Here is a 24,503-nt window from a genome sequence, read left to right on the forward strand (position 1 = left end):
GATATCAACTGGACATTTACTTGTTATCAACTAACCATACACCTGTGCAGAATTCTCATTCTAACGGCTTCAATGTCAAATTTAAATCATATCAACTGGATATACATAGCACCTCTTTTAAAAAGTTTCTCATGCTAATTAGTCATTCAGAATGAGTCATCTTTATTTATATAATTAAAAATTAAGCAAGATAAATTTTATTGCATAATATTTTGGCAATAATGATAACAGAATCTCCACTACACAAGTATAAGATTTGCCGCATTTTAATACATCTTCTCATCTCATCAAGTTGTATACATTCAAGCTGCACATTTATTTTTTTGTATGGGAAAATACGTTCATTCATAACGTCATCTATTTGGGTATTTACATTTCTCGTACTTAACGATCAAGTAAAAAAAGCAACAAAAAAATCCAGCACAATCACCGATCCAACAGTTCAAGGGTAAGTTTCGCAGTTACAGTTATGAGAAATTTTTGAGAAACTTTTATTTTGAGCTTTTTTGTGATAAACTTTCCGCATAGCTCACTTTGTTGCTATAAGCTCCACCTAGTATTCTACACTACAATCAGTTCCATTTCTCATTTATTTTTTGTGTGTCAGTCAGTAAAGACAATGTTTATTATTATTTCTTAAAATTTTATTTTAATTTATGAGTAATTGTTCAAGGAATGTCTTTTAATATGGAACCGAGAGACACAAATGAAATGATTGAACCTCGGGTGAATTTTGAAGACATCCCGATCAGTGCATTGCGACAAAAAAGCAGGTAAATATCCCACTATTAAATTTCTAATCAAAATATCAATAAATAATTTTATTTCCTGGTTCCTCAATGATTTCAGAGGGAAATTGTCAGTTCTATTGAATCCAGAAAAAGTTTTAGTTAATGAAGATGGACTTGATCGTGATTGGAGAGGAATATTTGGATTATCAGGGCTGAATCAAAGTGAATACACTCTAATATCTCAAACAGATGATAAAATGGGGAAGCTTCTTGACCTATGGAATAAGAAAATTGACGAAAATAATTCTCAAGTTACGCTAAGTCAATTGCAACATTGTTTTGGAATAATTGATAGATATGATGTATATGATGATACTTTATCATTGTTTGGTAAGTTTCAAGTTCACGTAATCTAATACTCGATAAATAACTTTGTCAATGACGTATTTTCTTTTGATGCTCATCCAGTATTTTATCTAAATATTATATAAAAATAGCTTGTGCAGATTTAGACGTAAATAATATTATCTTATCAGTTCATTAGCACTCTTTATCTCCTTATCTATCCATCAATTTTAAATTCAAATTAATAACAATCGACATTTATCAATTTAATTTTAGTTGAGGATGCTCAAGCATATTTGACTAAATTACGGACAAAAAGAGTTAATGAGGATACAACAAAGTTCGAAATCATCAAAGGCCAACCCGACAATGACATCATAACGGTGAAGGACGTTGAATTTAGCGAAAAAGGATTACCGCTTCCGAATTATGATGCTTTCGTTATCTATAATGATAAAGACATTGAATTTGCGACGGAGCTGATAGAGCGACTAGAAAATAATGGATATAATCTCTGTGCAAAGGACAGAGATTTACTTCCAGGCCTCTCATTTGAAAGTGACGCAATTTTAAGCCTTTTATCACAGCGATGCAATCATCTCATCCTAATTGTATCAAAAGCCTTTTTAATGAGTCCAATGCAATTATTTATTACAAATTACGCACAAGCATTGGGAATTGAACAAGGACGAAGGAAGATCATTCCATGTGTTTTAGAGCCAGACTGTAATCTACCGCAGATGCTCAGATATTGCTTCCGTTTAGACTACTTCAGAAATAACAAGTTATTTAATTTTTGGGATAAGTTAGATACGTCATTAAGAGTTAATAGTAAGGAGATTAAGGCGGTGAATAGTAATGAAAAGTAAGTATGACGCTAATATCAACTGCCAGAGATTTAAAAAATATTCTTCCGAAGAATATTGAATTAGCACTTTATAATGAATTTAAACCGGATTCGGCGAAAGATTGTGACTTGATTGCAATGACTCATCTAGAGTATGAAGGAAAATGAAGAAATTAGACATTTGTGATTGGTTCCATAAATAGTTTTTGTATTAGAAATCATTGCTAAATGATAAGAATAAGTCTAGTTGTCTAGTCAAGCTTTCTCAATACCTATACCGAGTCCTCCTGGTCTCGGTCTTGAGGTCTGTCGAAACTGAGACTTAGGGAGACATTGCCTTTGACAAGACACCCTATGTCATAAGATAATTGAGTCATTGGCTAGGCTGATGCAAAGACAGTGTCTAATAATGGCAAATATCATGATCCAGCTGATCCAGCCGTCTAATTCAGCACCTTAATACCAAAAATATCACCCTAATCTCAATTCCCAACAAAGCAATTTCTAACTTCCCTAATTTCCTCATTTCAGGCATTCCATTGACAAGATAACAATCACAAGTTTAAATGATAAATCAACAAATCAAAAGGAACTAGTTTATAACTTCAGCGAGCGTCCAGTAACTCCTGAAAAATCATCAAAGAAGCTCATACCTATACAAGAGGTTGCACCTCAACAGAAAATAATGCCACCACCCCGAAAATTACGATCGTCATCGTCAATGATGTCCTTGGACGTGAAGCCAAATGGCTTACATTATCAGAACAATCAATCCCATAGTACATATGAATTAAATGGTGAATGCTCAATGGAAGTGAATCAAAGTACTAAATTAAAGCGTAAGAAATGGTATAGCATGTTCATGCCAAAAGAAATGAAAGTAAAGAGTAGTGAAGTGGAAACAAAAGAGGAGACGGAGAAGAAAAAGCACAAAAGGCATTGGTTTAAGAGCAAAAAGAAACAAAAGGAAAAGTTGGCGATGCTCGCCGAGACCTAACAAAAGTCATCGACTTGAAAAACATGTGCCTTATAAATTTTTTGTTGTTTTTGATTCTTTTATTCACAAAAACAGTCAACAGTAACTTGTTGAAGCCAAGAGTCAATTCTCTTAAATCATTTTATGCCTTAACATTTTTTATATTATAAATAAATGCATTTTGAATATCACTAAATGGAGTTGCTTTTAGCTTTTTTGAAAGGTACACCATCGCCAAACGGATACTGTCTTCCTACCAAAGTATCCCATCCATGACTCTTGATTCTTAATTATTTCTGGTTCCTTTTTCTTCTGCACAACCAATTCATTCTCATTCAAATATTTCATCAAGCTGTCATATCCAACTAAAATTTGTTCTGTATCTTTAGTAATTCTTTCAATTTGAAGATGAAATTCTCTATGGAAGTCCTCTTGAACTCTCTTAATGTCATTGTTTCTATAATATGCCGATATTGAAGTGCCAATTATACCAAGTAAAGCACCCATAATTGTACTGATGACACCCCATTTTCTAGTATTCGTTTTGCTCTTTTCATGCAGCATATTGATTTTTGCTTGAAGATGTGCAAAGTATTCTCGTTCCTGATTGTCGAGTATCTCAAATCTCTCCTCAAGACGATTGCGTTCTTGAATTATTTCAAATTCTGAAATTGAAGGATGGAAATTAGTTTAATTTGTGATATGTAATATTTCAGCTTGAATTGTCAGCTTGATGTCTCTAGCGGGAATCAAATTCATCATAAATAGAACAGACTAGAACTAGTAAAGTTTGTGTGTTCAAATCTCAAATTTGTGGAACTTGCTCTGAAATTTCAAGTTTGCTACTAGACATACGGTCGACTAGTTGCAGTTAATTCCACTCGAGCACGTCTACATGTCTGCCATTGAGTCCCACTTTGAGATATTATTTAAAATCTATATATCGATAGTCTGTTGAGTTTGCAACCTTAGTGATAAAGTCAGTATCTAATAATAGTCATGTGTCATTCATAAGATATTTCTCCCATAGTCTTTAATATCAGCAATCTGATAATAATCATGTCATAAGTCATGACGTAATTTTTGACAATAACTTGTTCATATTTAATGACATGCTCTCATTAAGGCACTCAAATTTAATCAATATTTACCTTTCTTCATCAGATCAATGTACTTTGCATCTCCTCTTTTACAGTCTTGCATTTGTTCCTGTATACTTGTTAAGGACTTTGCAGTATGATTAATTTGCATCTGTACTTTTGTCCTCTCGCCTTGAATTATAGCAAGCTCCTCCTGAAGACTTGTCACCTTCTGATAAGCCCTCTCAATCTCATCAAATCCAATAAATTCATAATATCTAGTAAGTGCTGTTGTGCTTATCGTCGTGACTCTTTCTTTCAATTGTTCACGACTTTTTATGACAGCTTCAATGGCTTGCTTTTTGTCTAATTGACTTAGTCCTCTTGTTATAAAGTAAATGCATTGCTTATCTCTTAAAATCAGTGGCCGTACAGTCGAGAATCTTAACATATTTAGCTAAAAAAAATATTTTTTTTTTGGAATTTCTTGACTAAAAATAATAAAAATACAAAACAATAACAGTGTTCGGTATTTGGGTTTGTGCGGGAATATTTGAAATAAAATCGATGAAAAGTTGATTGGAATTTTTAAAGATTTGATTTGAAATTTTAAATTTTAACGGATTTTTTGAATTTGAATTTGAATCTTGCACACTTTTGAATATTAATTTAGTTAAAATTTGCTGTTAATTAATAAAACTAAGGAAATCATGAAAAATCAACATAAATCCCTCAACAATCACATGCGCCACCTACAGGCAGTTCCGATAAACATCAAGGATAATGTGCTAAAGTTAAAACTTATGCTAAGAAAAAGGAAAATTGTGCTAAAAAAGAAAAAAAACTTTTACTCGAGAAAAACTTTTTTTTCCGTGAAATTCCTAGCATGTTTTCATCGATTTGTCAATGATAAAATTGTACAATTAAGAGACTAAAGTGTCGAGCAATTGAAATAATGTCAAGTTTTGTATCACATGTCATTAGAAATGAGTGAATTAAATAAAAATTAAAAATGAAAAAATAAACGAGATTATTCTCACAGAAAAGAAGAAAAAAAGGAAGGAAAAAAGAGAAAAAAAGTGAATTTTTGTTCGTTCTTCGCTGTAAAAAAAAAATAAGTTGCATGAACGAAAAGTAAGGAGGAATAAAAGAAAGAACGTGAAAATTGAAAGAAGGAATATACACGTATATATGAAAGTAAAATATTAAAAGAAATGAGAAGCTTTTACCACATGAAAAAGTCTGTAAGGAAAAAGTTTCAACTTTACTCATCTTAGGTAATTTACACAAAAACATTTAATATCCCCCATTTTCCCACCCCGTGTGTCCTCGTCGAGCTGTTTCGTCTCATCAAATTTCTTTGCCATTTATTTTTAATCAATTTCCAAACACATAAAAAAATTCCTTTTTGCTTTCCATTTTTTTTCTTTCCTTACTACTGAGTAAATGACTTTGAAAATCATGAAAGGCAATTTATTGAGAGAGTGAAAAAGGAAAGACGGAATCGACGACAGTAAAAAAATAAATAAAAGACAAAAAAAAAAGGGAAGAAAAATGAAAATTCGTCAATGAAAAAGGAAGGAAAATTAAATTGCGTTCTTACGCAGAAAATAGACATATTTTGTACTTTTTTTTTACAATGTCTATCGATTTTAAATTGTTTATGGTATTTTAGTTGTGGTACAATGACTTTCACGGTGGAAGTAAGGAAAGGAAAAAAAATCGAATTTTCCGTTCATTGTTGAGAGGATGGATATTGAGATATATCTTGATCGAAGAACAATGATAGAATAAATAGAATGTGAATCGTACGGGAAAGAAAAGAATGGAGAAAAAAATCCTGTGCCAAGGTTTTATGATTTAGTGCATTTTGAAATGTGAGTGGCATTGAGACATAATAATTGAAATCTGTTTTTCTGTGTGAACTTGTTGCACTCATTTGAAACATAATAAACACAAAATTTTTACCCATTTATGCCATTTTCCTATTTCGGTGCCAAAATGAAAATTGGAAAAAATTAGTGTGAAAATTATTATTATTTTCCCGACTGGCACAAAATTGTCATGTGCCAGGTGGCGTTCAAGTGACATTTTCATGTCAATTGCTACAAAAGCAGCTTGACTCAGATTTTGTATAGAAAATTCGACTCAACTCCATACAAAAATCCAAGTCCTGCCCCAAAAATAATCTCTTAGATGCCATCCAGCAACCATTTCCCTGCCATGATAATCTTATGCTGATCGGGCTTTCGTTTTGGCTTCCTCGCCAAAATAGATTCCAGATAAGTTACATGAAGTGCATTTTTTTACACAAAATTATGGAACTGGAAAATGTGACAACTTACATGCTTAATTTGATTATGTTGGAAGTAATTTTGGTGAATGTGCTGTCAGAATAAGGAACAGTATTTGACTTTTTTATCGAAAATTTATCAGTAAGAAAAATCTAATTTCATGAACCAGCTCTTTTTTGACTGACAACTCAATTCCATATTAACATAAGATATTCTTACAATTTTCATTGATGTCTGTCTTAAATATTGTAAAGGAAGTAAAAATCAATCATTTGAAAATTAGTGTCACTGTCTCAATAAAAGTATCCATTTTTTTTTCATCAAACTAAACCGTTCCAACAGTTTTGATTAATTAGATAAGATTAAGCAGTTAAATTGGCAATGGAGATAGCGTGTTCTATAAAGTACATCAATCGTGGCCTTGATATATCTGTAAACATTCCAGAACAAGGAAAAAAATTATGTCAATTGGATTTTTACCAAGTCATTGTTGTACTTTGCGAGTTAGTCTGTCTCGATTAAGCTTCAAAATGTCTCGGACTTAAAAGACATTCACATTGAAAACCAAATTCTGACATGTATTTTATGACACTGAATCCTCATTGCTAAAACACTTTATTACCTTGTGTTAAGTTTCGTAAATTTCACGTCAGCAATTTTCAAGGTGAAAACTTCTTGGTTGAAACTTTTCTATTTTAAGTGACCCAAGAGAAAATTCTTCTTTGCTTGCTTGTGCTGTACTTTAATATAAGAACTTATGACTCTTTTTTTCAAGGCCAAAGTATATTCGTAAATTTGGAATTATAGCACTAAAACGGCACTTTTTCCATCAATTGGTCTCGAGCGACACAAATGAAGAAGGTTCCATTACTATTCTGAGACGACAGTCTTAGCCTTCTTAATTTTCTTCCGAACTTATGGGTTTGTGTCCTTCAATTTCCTCTGAGTTTGTAAAGTTTTCAATTAGGACACGAAACGGTTTAAAAGTACCAATTTATTGACTGATTTGTCGTTGTTAGTCCAGGCCTCAGATGATTTTCAAAATGATAGGTTTTAAGCCTAGCCCAATGCCTATCCTGATTGGAGGTCTGCCATCCTTCAATCAGGATTGTTTAGATAGGCTTTTAATCTATCATGTCAAGCACATAACCAGGCACAGAACATGGTCGCCAACGGTGCATTTAGTGGTAGCAGAGGATACCACGGGAAGGTGCACTTGGCATTTGGTCAGCTTCGGAGTCAGGCTAATTTGTTACCAACTAATTTGTGGTAATCTCAAAAACTGTCCAAATCATAAAATCTACGATATAAATTCTATGAAAATTATATTAAGCATAAATTCATTAAATTTGCTATTCCGCGAAACATTCTACATCCTTGTTTATACAACAATCTTGCCAAAAATCCAATTTAAGCTCCAAAATCTACCGCAAATCATTAATTAACACTGAATCGTACACCGAAATAAATTAACTAGTACACAACCCAGTGAATCAGATCGAACATCTGTGATTAATTAAAAACAGAATAAGCAAACAATCCAACAAATACCCAAACTACGAAGACAAATGTCCTTCACATTTCAGGACTGCTTCTGCTTGGAAATGAAAACATAAACTACATTGTAATAGTGGAAGCATTCGACCCACTTTCATTGACTAAATATTATTTAACAACCAATACAAGAAGAAGCAAAAAAACAAAGTCAGTAAAGCTAGTTACGATGGGAATTGTTGTTGTTGTTGCTGCTATTTCTTTTTTCTTTATTGCCTATCAGTAGATTTACGATGATGACACAAATAAATTTATTTATAACGATGAAATTCATAAAATATTGTTTAAAAAATTAATAAGTTTAATGTCAATCGCTTAAGTGCGCTTCTCGTTTGTTATGGTCGATCAATATCTTAATTGAAACTTAATTAAGCAGCACTTGAATGTTAACAAAAAGATTGTTTGACAGTTTTTCGTTAGATTAATCATTTCATAATGATAAAATTATTTTTTTTTGTTCTGTGAATTTCATTTTTTATTTATGACTGGGAATTTTTGGATATTGAATTTGTTAGAATTGTGGATGATGGAATTGATATTTCAAGATTAATAGATTTTCGTTAGATTATAGTGTCGTGATTGATAAAAGCTTTGAATAATTTATTGCTAATAAAATATAAAAAAACTAGAAGAAGAAGAAGCTTAAAGAAGTAAAATAAGATCCAGCATGTTGCCTCATAAAGGATGGTCCCGAGAGACACATAACAAAAGGCTCCGCTAAGTCTCGGTTTCCGATAAATTTATCAACGCCATCCGGAATTTGACTCTTTGTGAAAATCATTTGGAAGACTAAGTTTTGACGGTTAGTTTATCAATTCAAGGATCCAACTTGATTTTCTATACTGTAATCCTGAAATAAGTCAAGACTCTTGCTTCTACGCCCTTGTTGGTCTTCTGCATTTCGGAAGAAAATGACATAAACCTTGAAAGCTAAAATTTCGTGAGCATTGTGTGAATCCTTGTCGTATCGATAGCGCATTATACAATAAATTGAGGGATCGATTTGTGGTGGGAATCGAGCCCACGTACTCACAAAGGATTGATACATATTTCCGGTCTGTTGTCTAACCAGTCAGCAAAAGATGTCTTTCTATAGCACTGGAAGATTCGCTTTTATATGGTTCTACATCCAAGATTCGACTCTGCTCAGACATCACAAGAGCCACAATCCTGTCAGGACTAATAAAATATTCATTGTTCATAGAGCAAAAAATGTCTGATAGAGTCTGATAGACATCATTTATGAATACCACTCAAGGTTGATGATGAACAAAAAATAGAAAAATCGACATGAATTTTTTAAAATCATTTGATGTACTTTTTGTTCCATCGGAAACCTTCATTAAGGGACATAACATCACTACGATAAATTTACCAAAAAATATTTCCCCCCAATTGGGATTTTTCCAATGTTTATTTCACTTAACCTCAAATATTTTCACATTTCCACCGTCAACCAAAACAGATTTCAATTCTCTTTGCTGAGCGATACAAATTGGAAGTCAGTTGAGCACAAAAAATATGTGGTGTATATTGAAAAATTTGTATGCAGATGCCACAAAATATTACGCGAAGCTTTTTGGATCTGAATTTTTATTAATACCGAATAGTGCAAAAAATATTTTTTTTTTATATATATTGAGCCACTTTTGTGGCAAGTCTCACGTCCACCTCAATTACTATTCATGACATTTTATTAGTAATTTGAAGGATAGAATAATAAAAATTTTATATAATTTTATTCAATAGCTTATGGTTCACTAAATTATTTTTAATGGTTCATCTATGGAAAATTCGGGAGGAAGAAGAAGATCTGGGTTAATGTTGAATCTACAATCCCGAGCAACACAAATGAGGAAGGCTTCACCGCGGAGCGTTAATGAGCCAGTTAACGCTCTTATTTTATCACCCCTTGATGTCTAGTTCTAACGTATTTTTGTCCACTCGGGCACCAAATAAATGCCGTTGTCATTTGACAGCCATATGGATGCCACACCGAGGCGACTAATGTTTGGTGTCAATAAAAGAGCTTTAGCAAAGCCTTCTTCTTCCGTGTTGCTCGGGATTTTCATCAAAGAGAAAATGCTGTTGTCTATTAAGAATATCAAACCTTGAAAGACCGGAAGCATCTCTTGTGACATTTTAATTTATTTTAAAATAAAACAGACATCTCAACAACAACCGTGCCAATAATTGCCACATAAATTTGATCTCCTAACCCAAGGAGGGAACTAAAAATTGTGTCACTTCTGCTATAATCAAAAACACATTTCTAATTTGCAAAACTGTCGTCACCGTGAGCAATTTATTCACGAGAAATTTTAAATAATTGATTTTAAATTTATTTGATAATATCAGCACATCCTCAAATATTCTAACAAAAGCATCTGCAGATGGATATTATATATTCAGGAATGTATTTTAGTGTTGTCCAAGCTTTTCAGTGTCGTTTTTCTTAACTTGTTTGTGTCACGGCATATCTTTATGGTAAGCCATAACCGATACCACATACGGCATGTGGTTCATAGCATTTCCAACAAATTTTGACGCTATTGTGCCACGACACACAGTTTAGACAACACTGATCTATTTAGTAGCATACTCGTTGTATTATTCAATGAATTTCATAGGAATAACCACATATCCTTAAACCACTAAAGCAACAAAACTGGATAGAAACAAACTTTCATCCACCTTCCAATCAAACTTTAAAATATGCTCTAAACATAATAATTAATAGAAATCTAGATAATGAAATGGGTAAAAGGATGGACACAAAAAAATATAGAAAAAGCAAGCATGAGGAGGGGACTATTGAATGAGGTTTATTTTGAAAAAGGTTGATGAATGATTTACTGACATTTTCAATTATTGATTTCCACTCAAAAAACTAGACTTCTTCTTATTGTATCCAATTTTGTCTGTCTTTGTGTACATTTTTTTGTTGTTATTAAAACCTTCTTTGGAAATTGAGGCAATCATCAAATTAATTGTCATTTTTTGTAGATTAAGAAATGCGCTTAGGTTCATCGTCAATAAATGATCCTTTAATTGGAGTTAGTAATGATTATGCTGAGCTTTGTGACCTGGGTAATCGCATGCACATTCGCAACTGTAAAATTTTTCATTTTAATCAATAAATTTTTTGTTCTGCTCTCATTTCTAACAATATCCATAAAACAATACAGAAACATCATCATCAACAGTTTCTGGTCTAACAGCAACCACCGCAGGAACAAAGCCACGTTGGGCAGTTTCATCAATAAACAATAGACGAAATGTTAGTGCAATTTATAATCAATCGGTTGGCTCGAGCAGCATGACTCACATTCGCAATAGTTATGAGGCTGAGGATATATCAACATATGATCGAGCACGAACGATAGGCAATAGTACAGGCTCCTTATGTGGATTAGGTGGTGGTGGTAATAGTTCATCATCTGTACCGACTGGTGCAAGTCGTTATTACTCTCCACCAGGAACATCTTATACAATTATTGAACGCTCTCATTCACCACATTACTATTATAACGCAGCTGGTGACCCTTTAGCAGCAGCTGCGAGCAAAACAAGAGGAGGTTATTACCTCGACACATTAAAACAGAATGGTCAAAAGAAAAGACCTATATCACCCGACAGAATGTTTCCAATCACCTCATCATCATCTACACCAAGTAGTTATCATCATTTATTATCAAATGGTCGAAATTCTCCACCGGTTACGTCATCATCACATCAAGTTTATCACAGGGGAGCACGTGATCGTTCAATGATTACTCGAACAGTTACTATGTCCAGAGATCAGCAACCGGATGGTTCGCATGGTTTTGGGATTTGTGTTAAAGGCGGACGAGAAACTGGTGAGTATTAATGATTATTTCTGTGCTTATAGCAGTTCCTAAAATAGATATACACGCTATAAAGCAAATAATTGTTCAATATTCTAAAAATATCCATAATAAATTTCAATTTATCACTCAATTATCAGGTATCGGCGTCTATATATCACGAGTGGAAGAAGGATCGGTTGCTGAACGTTCAGGGTTGAAACCAGGTGACACAATACTCGAAGTCAATGGTACACCTTTCTCAGGAATGACACACGATGAGGCACTTACGGTAAATGACTTGTCGTTTGTTTTACTCCCCGCCAAAAAAATTAAGAAAAAATGCATTGTAAGTCGATACTATTATGGCTCCTATTCATAATATTCTCGACTTACATTGATAATAACGATGTTAAATCGTTTATTCACTCACGTGGACTTTTATTGATTACATGAAGCAATTTATTTATAAAAATAAAACTCCAAACCTCTTCCTTTATTTATAAAAACACGTAAAATACAGAAAATACAAACACAGAGACAGTGTATAAAGCCTGCATGTTAAAAAATTGAAGATGCATGAAATAAAAGTCCTACGTGGTGGAGGGAATGAATATATAGCTTGTGGATAGCTTAAAATTGAAAATTTCATTTATGCATTTCTATAGAAAATATAAAATATAAAAATATGTGGAACATTTCACGCTTTTGAGCTTCCACAGATGATAATCGGATGAGCAATAATCTCTAGTAACCAAAAAACTACGAGAATTTCGGTTAGTTGTAGTTTATGTCTGAATTAACAGCTAATCCTGTCGGTTTTGTGGTTACTAATGAAATTACGTTTAAGTGTTAATTGTTGTATCTTTTTTTTATTTATTTTGGCGCGATACAGTTATTGGCAATAGAAAGTTCTTATGTTTTTCTCTTTGTTACCTCAAAACAAGGGTTTTTACAATTTTCACACTGTTCTGACTACTAATGACTTTACATTTAATTTTACAGACCAAAATAAAAGCACAACTTTTGCGATATAAAATTTCACAACTTATTGATGGAAATCAGTATGCACAGTAGACTAGTTGTATATTTTTAATCTTTCTCAATGACACAAATCACAAAATGAGGATGCTGGCAGTTAAGCGATGGTTTTGCAATGCTTGAATAATTTAATGCCATTGCCGTTGCTTTAAAAATATCATGTCAATTGGGATTTGTTTTAGAAAATCCACCAGACATAGTCAATAAGTTAGAAATGAGGTCAATGTAGTGAATATGTGATAAGCAGCACAATTTTTTTTTTTTAAAAAAAAAGGAATGCATTTGAAGAGCTTGTGATGCTTTATGAAAAGAAGTGGAATGCTCTTAGTGTAGAATGGAAGCATTCCATACATTCTTGATGTGTTTCAATTCCGGGTTGGAAAAAATGTTTTAAGGATGATTGACGAGAATTCTATGTGGTGCTTTAAATGTTAACGTAATAGGTGACAACTTCCTCTACTTTGTGGTGGAAATAGGTTTTCAATTTGCCAGGTCCCAAGCTATGAGACGAATCGCTTTTTATTGTCGTAATTATTATAAAATCAGCCGTAATTATGCCGTCAGGGCAACTTTGGGTCTTGTCGTTGATACGGGGACTTAACGGTGCCCTAGCGAACACGTTGTGCTGTTCGGGGAGTGGGAGTTTGCAGGGTAGTAGCCATAGTATTTTGAATTTTCAATTACTTTTGGGGGAGTTTCAATCTTTTCTTAAAAATTCAAAAAATTGAAGAAATTTCCTTGTCAACAAAGATTTGGACCTGCCCAAAACCAAGTAACCCCTTGCCAGCTATGCCCCTGAGATTCTAAAGAGAATTCAAAAATTTCCAATATTCCTAATTTATAAAATAGAATTAAAAACATTTTCCTTAAATTTGCTAGCCTCTTCATAACATTCCACATCCATACCTAAAGCATTAAAAGGTCAATTTATGCTTCAACTAAAGCTAAATGCATTCAGTATAAAATGAAATGTAACATCGTCGTATCCATTAAATGAGCAAAATGGCATTTAGTTGCAAAAAATAAAAGTCAAAAGAAGCCTTTTAATTTAAAGTACCATAATCTGTCATAGAATAGAACAAGCCAAAGCTACTCAACAATCCTTTGTATCCAAAGCTTTTAAAAACAATAACAAAGCATATAGATATAAAGAAATTGTAGAAACCCATTCTAGTTTAATTAATGTGATTTTTTTTCAGTTTATTTTTATGTTTTTTTTTTGTGTTTTCCTCAAAATTTTCACAGTGCTTATTATAGTTGTACGCTGCTGCATAATTGAATTTAACACCATTTATGTCATAAGTTGCAAGTCCTTGCTCGTATTGAGAAAATTTTTGTGCCTTTATGTAAATTGCGATAAACCCATAGCATTTTTTATTCCAATTCCCCACGCTAACATTAAAAAATAAATAGTATAAAGTGCAGATTACATGATGTATTTGTACAGTTTGTTGTGGTTATGATTTATTTTTGCAATATATTTTATTTTTACTCTTTTTAAATTTCTATTGCCACTTTTTATTATTATGCTCTCTCCCTTCCCTTCTCTCTCTCTTCTTCTTCTTCTCATTCTACTTCTTCATGTTTATGTTCCCATCAAATAAAAAAAAATAATGTATTTGTCATGTGTAATGTTAATACTGGGAACCCACTACGTCACATATATCCAAAAATAAAATATGTAATCTATCTAATCGCGTGCAAAAATCGATACATATACACTTCTATCCTTCATTCTTCTCTCAAAAAAAAAAAAAAATTATAAAAAAAATATTGTCCATAATCATAAAAAAACACAAAAAAACAATTTTGTATCGACAAAATTCTCATGAAAAGAGATGTGTACAGATTTTGAAATCATCGCGGCAAATAACGATGACGGTGAGAGGGCCGACTTCACTGCATGGATTTGGACCACCGGCTAGTGCAACAGATGTATTTAAGTCTTCACCAATGACGGGAGCTCTTTTATCACCTCCTTCACGACAAACTTGCTCATGGATTGATCGACATGGTCGACCAGCATCACCGCCTTATGATTTTGAAGGACGAAGGTCTGATAGACATGAAAGGTGGGTTAAATGAGATGTGCAAAAAATAAAGGATATATTTTATGGCAATGAACAAAAATGTCAATTTTAATTTAGAGTGCGACGTGTTGAATTAGTGATAGAACCTGGTCAATCTCTTGGACTAATGATACGTGGTGGCATTGAATATGGTTTAGGAATTTATGTCACTGGCGTAGATAAGGATAGCGTGGCAGATCGTGCTGGACTTAGTGTAAGTCACTCAATTAAATTCACAAATTGCTTCCATATTTTTAAATTAAAATGTCAATAAATCAATAACATCTATACAGGTTGGAGATCAAATTCTCGAGGTCAATGGACAATCATTTATGAATGTGACCCACGACGAGGCAGTAAATCAATTTAAATTTCACAAAAGAATGTCACTGGTTGTACGTGACGTTGGTAAAGTGCCACACTCATGTACAACAATTGAACCCGAACCGTGGGATGTTGGACGACGAAAATGTCCTGTATCAGCAATGGTTGAGGAAAAGGCTCGAAGTCTATTGCCACGACATCAATTTTCCAATCTATCTTTTTATATTAATGAATATGGTGCTAGAGGACTGACAGTGGATGCCTTCGTTTCTATTTTACTGGAAATGTTGGACACCCCAGAAAAGGTATGCTTAATTCTTATTTATTGAAGGGCTTTGTTGTGAAGCATAAATGAGCCATTTTGTATGGTTTGTGGTTATGTCTGATTATTTTGACTATTAATCATGATGGAATTTGTGACTATTCTTACGAGACTATTTGATTTGTGGATTTTATGGTCGGTGACCTCTGTGTGAAGATTAACGAGCTAGAACTGCTTAAAAATGCGAATATCATAGTTTGATGTCTATTCTAATATATTCATCGTCCCGATTTGTATGAGATAATATTCATAGCAGAATTGGCTAGCTTTGCAAACTAATTTAATCAAATTAGGCAGCATTTAACCCGAAGCATTCATAACATAAATTTTTCATCTTCAAGGACGATTTGAGCATCACATTCACACAGAAATGAATTCCAATAGCATATCGTACGCAATAGAAAATAATCTCATGGCTAATGTCCCATTTGTGACTTGCCTTGAAATATTTTTTTTTTCATTCTACTGTTTCTGACGACAACGAACGTCATCTTCTTTTAATTACATCCAATGAAAATATTTACATTCCTTTCTTTTCATGTTCTATGTTTCTAATTTCCTCCTTTTTCTCTATCCGCAGCACACACTAGTTACCGAAATTAGAGAATTGATTTTTCCTGAAGATCGACCGCGGTATGATGAGCTCGTCTATAGACGGAGTAAATTGAGTTCACGAATGGATTATTATGATTCACATAGAGTGAGTATTTGCTTGTCTAAATTGCTTTATTATGTCACAAACAAATTATGTTATTGTCATAATTCATTGTTCAAATTATTGCAACATAAAAAAATCAGTAAGAAAAATATTTTCCCTATCATTTTATGAGAATCTTCAGCTATATTAGCTCTCTTTCTCTATGTAGTGTTTTTTTTTGTCGTTTGACTTTAGGATCTTTAATATTTTATACTTTCTGCATAACAATTATGTCACATTATTTGCGCTCCAATGTAGCTTTCTACCAAAAAAACCAAACAAGCAAGCATAAATTTATTTCCAAAAAAAAAATCTTTATTTTAGACACATATTGCTTTTAGAGATAACTGATATAGAATATTTAAACAATAGTATAGACTGATAGTGATTGCTATCACCTCTTACATTGCTAACAGATGTTACATACACAGAAACAAAAATTCCGCATATTGAATTCAGGGATTGGTTTTTACAAACAAAAATATTACTGATAGCAATGCCACCGAGTCTAGTTGTTGCCAAAAAAAAAAAAGTTTTCGCTTTAATATTTCATTTCTATGAAAAGCATGGCAAAAATCGCAACCCCCTATCTGCTTCTGTATGTTTTGTAAGCGAGAATATGTGTTCAAACATATTCAACTTAAGGAAAAACATAATATGAGAAAAAATCAAGAATTTTGTGTTATTTGAAATGAGAAAATTACTTTTATCTTTATGTCCTTATTTTATTATTTTCTAGCGCATTTTTGCAGGAATAAATAATTGAGAATGTATTCACTTTGTTTGACTCGGGCAAACATATGGAAAAGTAACTTCTATTGAACTTTTCAATCAATTTTGAGAAACGTGAACTTGCCTCGTCTATGTTCTATTCAATAGCTATTGAATCACTTCATTCATAGCCAATAAAGTGATTTAATACAATATTTATTCATCGAATGAGATTTTTGAGTTTTCAAGCGGAAAACTTTGATTTTTCATTAAAACTTTTAAATCAAATAGGAAATTTAGAAACTTTTTACTTGGTGACACTTATTTCACTGTTATATTTAAAATGACTCACCTTAATTGATGCTTTCTGGCTTAAGAAGTGACTGAATTTAATATATTTAACATTGCACTGTTTTAAATTTGTTTATTTTTAACCAAATGTAAACAAATGTTGAAATTGGTGAGTTAAAAATTAAATTTAAAATTCAAAAAACCGTTGAAATATTCAATGCAGTTATGAATATTATTAAATGAGCATTGCTTACCAAGTGCTTATGAATGTTTAACTTTCGAAACTTGATATTCAATTATCTATCAGAAATCAATTCGAATTTAAAGTAAAACAAGTGGATATTGAGAAAAGTTAACTGCAGATGAAACTGTTGAAATTTTTCTGAACAACACCAAATTTCACCACGAACTTTTCAAAATTAAAATAAACGTTAAACAGCAAAATTGAATTTTATATGTTAATTGAGCATAGTATTATTTAAATATGCAAATTCTATTTAATAGAATTTCAAGTTTAATGCTGCGGAATGAACCAAAGCTTGTTTTCGAGTGAAGTCACAAAATTGAGCCCTGATTTGAAGTCAAATGAATATTTTTAGTATTTTTTAAAGAGTTCACAATTGAATTAAACTACCTCAATTTTTAATCAGGCATAAAATTCAAATTTAAGGTTAAACGAGTAACAATGTACAAGGGTAAGAAAAACCCTTGAGCTAATTACTGCATAACAAATTACATACTTACTTACTTACTTACTGGAACCATGCTCCGATGTGGAGCCTAGGTTTCTACAAAAGGCCTTCCATCTGACTCTGTTGCTGGCCTTATCACAAAGTTTGTACAAATTCTCCGTTTTTGCATCTAACTGACATTCTTTTAATACCGTCCTACGCCATGTTGCTTTTGGAGCTCCAGGACGCCTTTTCCCTTGTGGATTCCATCCTAGGGCGGTAAAACAAACTTGTGTTTCTTCACCCGCATTGACATTTTGCACTGCGTTGCGTTTTCGAAGTGTGTGACCTATCCAGCCATACTTTCGCATGAGAATCTCTTGATTAATGTCCTCCTGTCCAGCTCTTTTCAATAAAACGCTATTTGATGGCCAGTCTTCTGGATTCCCATTCCACCAAATTCGAAGAATTCTCCTGTAGCAGCTGTTGACAAACACTCTAAGTTTTTGCTGGATTTCTTTGGTTACAAGCCAAGTTTCGCAACCGTAGAGCAGCACTGACTTGACGCATGCATTGAAGATTTTCATCTTCAAGGACTTGCTTATACTGGTGGATCTCCAGACATTCGAGAGCTTTGAAAATGCCCCTCTCGCCTTCTGAATTCTCATGCCCACGTCCTTTTTCGCGCCGCCATCTGCTGAGATATTACTTCCTAAGTAAGTGAAATGTTCTACACGCTTGATGTTTTGTTGTCCGACAACCAGTGGGTTTCTGTTTCTAGCATTTACTCGGATTTCTTCCGTCTTTTTTACATTAATCACTAAGCCCACCTTTGCTGATTCTGATTCGAGGTCCTTGAGCTTCTCTTGCATGTCCATGTGTGTGTGTGCTAACAGACAGGCATCATCTGCATAGTCAAGGTCTTCAAGACGTTCGTTGAGTGACCAAACGATTCCCCTTGGTTTGCCTCTCGTTGTTGCCCTCATTACTTTGTCCATGATCACAAGGAACAATAATGGTGATAGTAAGTCGCCTTGTCTGACTCCAGTTAGTGACACAAATGGTTCCGATTGCACACCGTCATGCATTACTCTACATCTGAAACCGCTATAAGCTTCACTGATTAGCCTGATGATCTTCTCGGGTACTCCTAAGTTGCGCAACTCCGTCCATATACACTCTCTGTCTATCGAGTCAAATGCTTTTTCGTAATCAACAAAGACTAGATATAAAGCTGATTGCCATTCAATTGACTGTTCAATGATGATTCTGAGCGTGCTTATTTGATCGATACACGATCTGTATGGACGAAATCCCGCTTGTTCCTTCCTCAACCGACTCTCGATTGGCCCCATCAATCTCTGGAGGATCACTGACATGAATACCTTGCTTACCACTGATAGCAGGGTGATCCCTCTCCAGTTGTTACAGCAACTCAGATCCCCTTTCTTGGGAAGCTTAACTATGAGCCCCTCCTTCCAATCCTCCGGATACTGCTCTAGGGCCCAAATGTCATCAAATAACGGCTTCAATATGCCTGCAATTGCATTCGCATCAGCTTTAAGGACCTCCGCCGGTATCTCATCCATGCCCGCAGCTTTACCATTCTTCAGTCTCTTTATTGCGTCGATGATCTCGCTTTTTGTCGGTGAACGCGTGTTAATCGACAGAGCTGGTGGATTTTCAATTGCTTCCACGTTTATGCCTTCACGTCGAACATTTAAGACTTCTTCGAAATGCTCCTTCCACCTGGCCGCTTGCTCTTCGATGGTGACAAGTGTGTTTCCCTCTTTGGATTTGATTGGGACTTGCTTTCTGCCTGACTGCATCCCAAGCTCTTTAATGGTGCTATAAAGATCCCTCATATTACCAACGTCGGCGGCAGCTTGCGCTTTCTCGGCCAATTCATTGAGATGTCGCCTCCAGTCATTCCTTATTTCCCGTTTGACTTTCTTATTCAGCAGAGAGTATTGCTGACTCAGCTCTTCGGCTCTTGACTCGTTGGCTGCTAAGATTTTCACATGCACTTCCTTCCTTTGGCCAATGGTATTCCAAGTACTTTCTCGGATATAATCCTCACTTTTCTTCTTTTTCCTCCCTAACTCAGCATCGCAGGTGTTCACGATACTTTCTTTAATTTGCCTCCATCTGTCTTCTATTGAGTTGATGTTGCCATTCGAGACTTTTTCCTTAATTTGGGAGACAAGCCGGGTTCTGGTCGCTGTAGATTTAAGCTTCGTGAGGCAGAATCTTCTTTTCGGGTTTGTGTTCTTTTTTAATCGTTTAAAATAGAAGCGTATTTTCCCGATAATTAGGTGGTGATCGGAACCAACATCAGCTCCACGTTTGTTGCGAACGTCTAAGAGTGCTTTGCTCCATTTTTGTGAGATGCATAAGTGATCGATTTGGTTTTGGTCTCGACGATTTGGTGACTTCCAAGTGACTTTGTGGCATTCCTTGTGCTGGAACAACGTACCACCAATCACTAAATTGTGATTTCCACATAATTCAATGAGCAATTCACCGTTCTCGTTCTTTGTTCCAAGTCCATGCTTGCCCATGACATGTTCCACATCCTCATTTGAATCTCCAACCTTGGCATTAAAGTCTCCCATTAAGACCACCATATCCTGCTTTGGAACTTTTGCGAGCGCCTGGTCAAGTTGACTATAAAAGACTTCTTTGATATTCAAGTCCTTGTCCTCCGTGGGAGCATAACACTGGAGAATTGTCATCCTTTTGTATTTCGTTAGTAGCCTCACCCTTATGATCCTATCCGATATTGGTTCCCATTCCAATAGCGAGTCTCGAATTTCCTTGCTCAATAGGATGCCCACACCACTGCTGTGCTCCGCCTCTCTTCCTGAGTACAGCAATACTGTACCGCTCGGTGTTGTTACTTGCCCAGCACCAGTCCATCTCACCTCACTCAATCCAAGAACATCCAGCCCATATCTACTGAACTGTTTGTTCACCTGTGCCAGCATACCTTTTTGAAGAAGTGTCCTGACATTCCATTGTCCAATCATTGTCCGTTGTCGTTTGCATTGGGTTGTCTTTGTTAATCCAGTCCTATTTACCTTCTGTAGATTTCTTTGTACAATTAATTTCAGAGATAGCAGGTTGTAAACCCACTATTCCTATCCTGTTTGTGGGGCTGCCACCCTACAGGCGAGGGTTTTGAATAGGCTTTTAATCTATTCTTTAAAGTACGTATCCCGGCACGGCTCGGTCGCCAGCGGTGTTTTTAGTGATAACAGGGAGTACCACGTGAAGGTAAACACTTGACATTTGGTCCACCAGCGAGTCAGATCGATAGCTTCCCCAACTCCCCAACAAATTACATCTAACCTATTAATTAAAATACTGCGTTGATTTTCAACCTTTCTACACGAGTCATGCTCAGTTATACTTCACATAGTAATTAAGTTCACAAAACGCCACATTACGTGTGAAATTATTCCATTTTACTGATCCAAAAACAGGCAAAAATGCGCTTTCTTTCGAATCATTTCCTTTGTTAATTTCATATCATTTTTATGTGTTTAAATTGTTAAATTGTCTAACAAGAGAAAGAAGAGATAGACATCTCTTTATCAACAATCTCATGTAATTAAATGTAACGCAAAAACACTTTTATGTCTCTATGTAAATAATTGATCGTCACACATAAGCTTATTGTCCCTATTTCTCATGGGTATTTAAAGCACATTCCGTCATCGTTCCAAAAAAATTCATGCTTATGCAAATGATTGATTTATGAAGAAATCATGTAAATGTGTTTGGGTCAATTTTCCATGGGTCACGATAATCTTCATACTTGTTCTTGTTGTTGCTATACTCTTATTTTTTTGTTTAAATATGAATAATTTAAAACCTCACTCAATTTAATTTTCAATAATTGATTTATTAAGAAATTTCCTATCCATTAAGTTTTATGTTCCCGAGCGACACAAATGAAGAAGTCTCCATCACGGAGCTTTTAGGGCTCTATCAAACCTCTTTTATGAATACCAAATGGAATCTGCCTGTGTATAGCATCCATATGGCTCCTAAAATTGAAACTGCCTCTGTGTGAAGTCCATATGGCTGCTAAAATGGAAGTTACCTCCTTTAAGCTTCCATATGGCTGTCAAAAAGGGAAGCTGTCTCTGTTTGTTGTCTGTAAGGCTGCCAAAATGGAGCTTATGTTTTGCATCCATATGGCTGCTAAAATTGAAAGCTGTCTCTGTTAGGCGTCCATTTGACTGCCATATTGAAAGCTACTTCAGTTTGGCCAGATTGGAAGCTGCCTCCTTTTTGTGTCCATATGGATATCAAAATGAAGATTGCCTTCTTTTGGTGTCCATATGGCTTCTAAAATGAAAGCTGCCTCCGTTTGTTTTGTATATGGCTGCTAAAATGGAAGCTTCTTACGTTTGGCGTCCATATGGCTTCCAAATTTAGGCAACTTACATTTGGTGTCATACCTTGGCAAAGCTTTCTTAATTTGTGTCGCTCGGAATTTTCCTCTCATTTATGTTTTTCATGCACAAGCCGACATTAGAAATCGGAAAAATTCTTTTAATTCACGGGACACATATTTAGCTTAATGCTTCAAATTAGTACCAAAGTAACAACTTTTACTCTCTATTTCATTATGTACATATTTTACGCTTTTTGCTTCAAAAAAATTACAATTTTTATTATGGTTGAAAAAAAAGGAAAAACACATAAAAAAACATAAAAATCTTTATACTCATTATGCGTGATTATATGTATATACATAACAGCGATATTTAATGGAAAAATTACTTATGAAAATGTGATAATTAACAAATTAAATTCTTTCCTCGTCAAATTATTTTACATACCTCATATTTTCCTATGCTGTTTACTAACCATTGTTGATTCTTGCGCTGAATTGGAAATGGTGTTTTGACAGGCTACTGTTTAAATTTTCCATGAGGTTCTACAAGTTTTTTTTTGTTTGATATTGAAGTTTGCTTTAACTTTATATTCCAATTAAGTAAATTTATAGCCATTTGGAACGGAATTATTGCATCTTCTAGGAAGGCTAAAGTGAGGAACTTTCTGAGGAGAAGATTAAGGAAGTAGGTTAATTGTTAGGATGGCTGAATTGCTATCAATAACATTTTTTTCGAGAAAATCCTTTAATGAATCTCTTTTCTTGATTGTTGGACAATTAGCAACGATTTCTACAGTAATAGTCCTCAGTATAGGATTTAAAATTTCATCAAAATATTAGGGAAATGGATTTTCAGTTCTGGAATTTTCAAGTCAAGTTTCGAGTCCAAACCTCCTTGCCGGGTGACACAAATAAAAGAGGTTTTAAAGGCTTCGCTAAACCTCTTGTGTTATTACCAATAGGAAGCCTTATGGACGACAAACAGAGTCTCATAAATGACAAACAGAGGCGGCTTGAATTTGGTATTAGTAAAAGAGGTTTAGCGTCATTAGTTTGGCAGAGCCTTCTTCATTTGTGCCTCTTGAGTTGGTTAAGCTTCTATCTAGATGAATAGAATGAAAAAAAGAGGGTGGCGGAAGGGGTGAAGCAGGTTGAAAATTCAGGATTTTTTCACGAAAAGGGGGAAAGAAAGTTGACCAAGAACCCCAACCTACCCCATGAGTCCCCTCTACTTTGAACCCTTCTACGCATTATCTAGCAGTAGCCAAATTTTAAATGAACTTCCTTAATTTCAATATGAAAGTTAATCTTTGCCGGACCCTAGTCAATCCTTTTAGTACCCTGGGCCAATTTTATTGAAAAGGTGCCTTTCTTCCTCTTTTTTCATTCTTTAACAGCTTCGAATGCTTCGTTTATTCAAAAGCTGCTGTTTTCAAACCATGTTCCATTAGACACCAAAATGACAAATCGTGTATAAGTAAAATCTAAGTAAATCACACTAAATTTGCAATATTTCAATCTTTTGTCATAGACCAACCAATTTTTCACAAGCTATTGTATTGCAATACATAATTCGACAGTTGATACAATCAATATCTGCAACCATCATTAAAAAAATTCACATTTTCATATCAATAATGTAATTTTTATGTAAATTTCTAATGCTTTTTTGCAAGGAAAGGTACAAAAACTTTAGAATCGCTTCAAATAACAGTAAAAATTCAATTTCCGATAGCTGTAATAAAATTTCATGTTTGAAATAAATGAAAATTGATGTAAAATTGGAATAAAAAAAAATTGGTTAGAGACTGTAACTTGTGAATAGCAATCGACAGGATGTTATTTAATAAAATTGTATAAAATTTCCATTATTCTTTTTCGTTCTTTAAGTTTTGACATTAAACTTTCATTTTATTTCACTCTTTAAAGTAAATGTTTGATATTTATGTCATTCAATAGCCCTATAAAATGTGGAAGAAGTTCTCAGAATTCAATGTTATTGGCAAGCATTTGTAAATAAGATATGCCAAATTTATTTAAATGTTCATGTACATACACAATATATGAGAAATTTTTGGCAGGATAATGCACATCAAAATCATCATAAATACCCGAGTGACACAATTTATGAAGGGATATGCCACAGAGCCTTAAAGGTTCCACTGAATCTCTTTTATTAACAGCAAATGGAAGCTGCCTTCAAATTGTCTCCAATTTGCCAAAAATAGGCAGCTTTCACTTGGTGTTAATGTAAAGATTTAGAGTAGCCTTAAAAGGCTTCATCTGTGCCGCTCGGGATAATTTGTAATAAAAACA

General features: G+C 34.1%; 3 protein-coding genes across 4 annotated transcripts in view; 2 read left to right on the forward strand and 1 right to left on the reverse strand.

The window, feature by feature from the left end:
- The first annotated feature begins 587 nt into the window (after positions 1-587).
- Positions 588-3,095, forward strand: Myd88 (myeloid differentiation primary response protein MyD88). Its single transcript, XM_070653424.1, has 4 exons — positions 588-773; positions 850-1,121; positions 1,353-1,941; positions 2,455-3,095. The coding sequence occupies exons 1-4, from the start codon at positions 676-678 to the stop codon at positions 2,918-2,920; spliced, it is 1,425 nt and encodes a 474-aa protein (XP_070509525.1). The 5' UTR covers positions 588-675; the 3' UTR covers positions 2,921-3,095.
- On the reverse strand, positions 2,958-4,507 carry LOC139100720 (mitochondrial potassium channel-like). The gene is made up of 2 exons (XM_070653425.1): positions 4,051-4,507; positions 2,958-3,564 (listed from the first exon to the last, which is right to left on the reverse strand). Exons 1-2 carry the CDS (start codon positions 4,427-4,429, stop codon positions 3,107-3,109), a joined length of 837 nt encoding a protein of 278 aa, XP_070509526.1. The 5' UTR covers positions 4,430-4,507; the 3' UTR covers positions 2,958-3,106.
- Positions 4,508-4,825: 318 nt separating this feature from the next.
- The window catches only part of dysc (whirlin protein dyschronic), a 37,772-nt gene continuing 18,094 nt past the window's right edge, over positions 4,826-24,503 (forward strand). Inside the window, exons 1-8 of one of the 2 annotated variants that reach the window (XM_070653556.1) lie at positions 4,826-5,255; positions 10,833-10,916; positions 11,015-11,686; positions 11,815-11,945; positions 14,531-14,766; positions 14,842-14,977; positions 15,057-15,392; positions 15,990-16,109. In XM_070653556.1, the coding sequence (XP_070509657.1) occupies positions 10,841-10,916; positions 11,015-11,686; positions 11,815-11,945; positions 14,531-14,766; positions 14,842-14,977; positions 15,057-15,392; positions 15,990-16,109 (1,707 nt within the window). In that variant the 5' untranslated portion in view covers positions 4,826-5,255; positions 10,833-10,840. The remainder of the gene's footprint in view (positions 5,256-10,832; positions 10,917-11,014; positions 11,687-11,814; positions 11,946-14,530; positions 14,767-14,841; positions 14,978-15,056; positions 15,393-15,989; positions 16,110-24,503) is intronic. The other variant, XM_070653557.1, reaches the window with a different exon arrangement.

The sequence above is a fragment of the Chironomus tepperi genome, unplaced genomic scaffold, assembly GCF_022539635.2.
Source record: "Chironomus tepperi strain 1889 unplaced genomic scaffold, CSIRO-AGI_Ctep_v1 contig_68, whole genome shotgun sequence".
In the NCBI taxonomy this organism is placed as follows: domain Eukaryota; kingdom Metazoa; phylum Arthropoda; class Insecta; order Diptera; family Chironomidae; genus Chironomus; species Chironomus tepperi.

What these genes read in the sequence shown, in the direction of transcription:
- Myd88 (XM_070653424.1), top strand. Translation starts at nt 676, where the DNA reads ATGTCTTTTAATATGGAACCGAGAGACACAAATGAAATGATTGAACCT. An exon ending in TGATACTTTATCATTGTTTG is followed by an intron (nt 1,122 to 1,352) that starts GTAAGTTTCAAG and finishes ATTTAATTTTAG; the next exon opens with TTGAGGATGCTCAAGCATAT. An exon ending in GCGGTGAATAGTAATGAAAA is followed by an intron (nt 1,942 to 2,454) that starts GTAAGTATGACG and finishes TCCTCATTTCAG; the next exon opens with GCATTCCATTGACAAGATAA.
- LOC139100720 (XM_070653425.1), bottom strand. Translation starts at nt 4,429, where the DNA reads ATGTTAAGATTCTCGACTGTACGGCCACTGATTTTAAGAGATAAGCAA. An exon ending in CATTGATCTGATGAAGAAAG is followed by an intron (nt 3,565 to 4,050) that starts GTAAATATTGAT and finishes CTTCAATTTCAG; the next exon opens with AATTTGAAATAATTCAAGAA.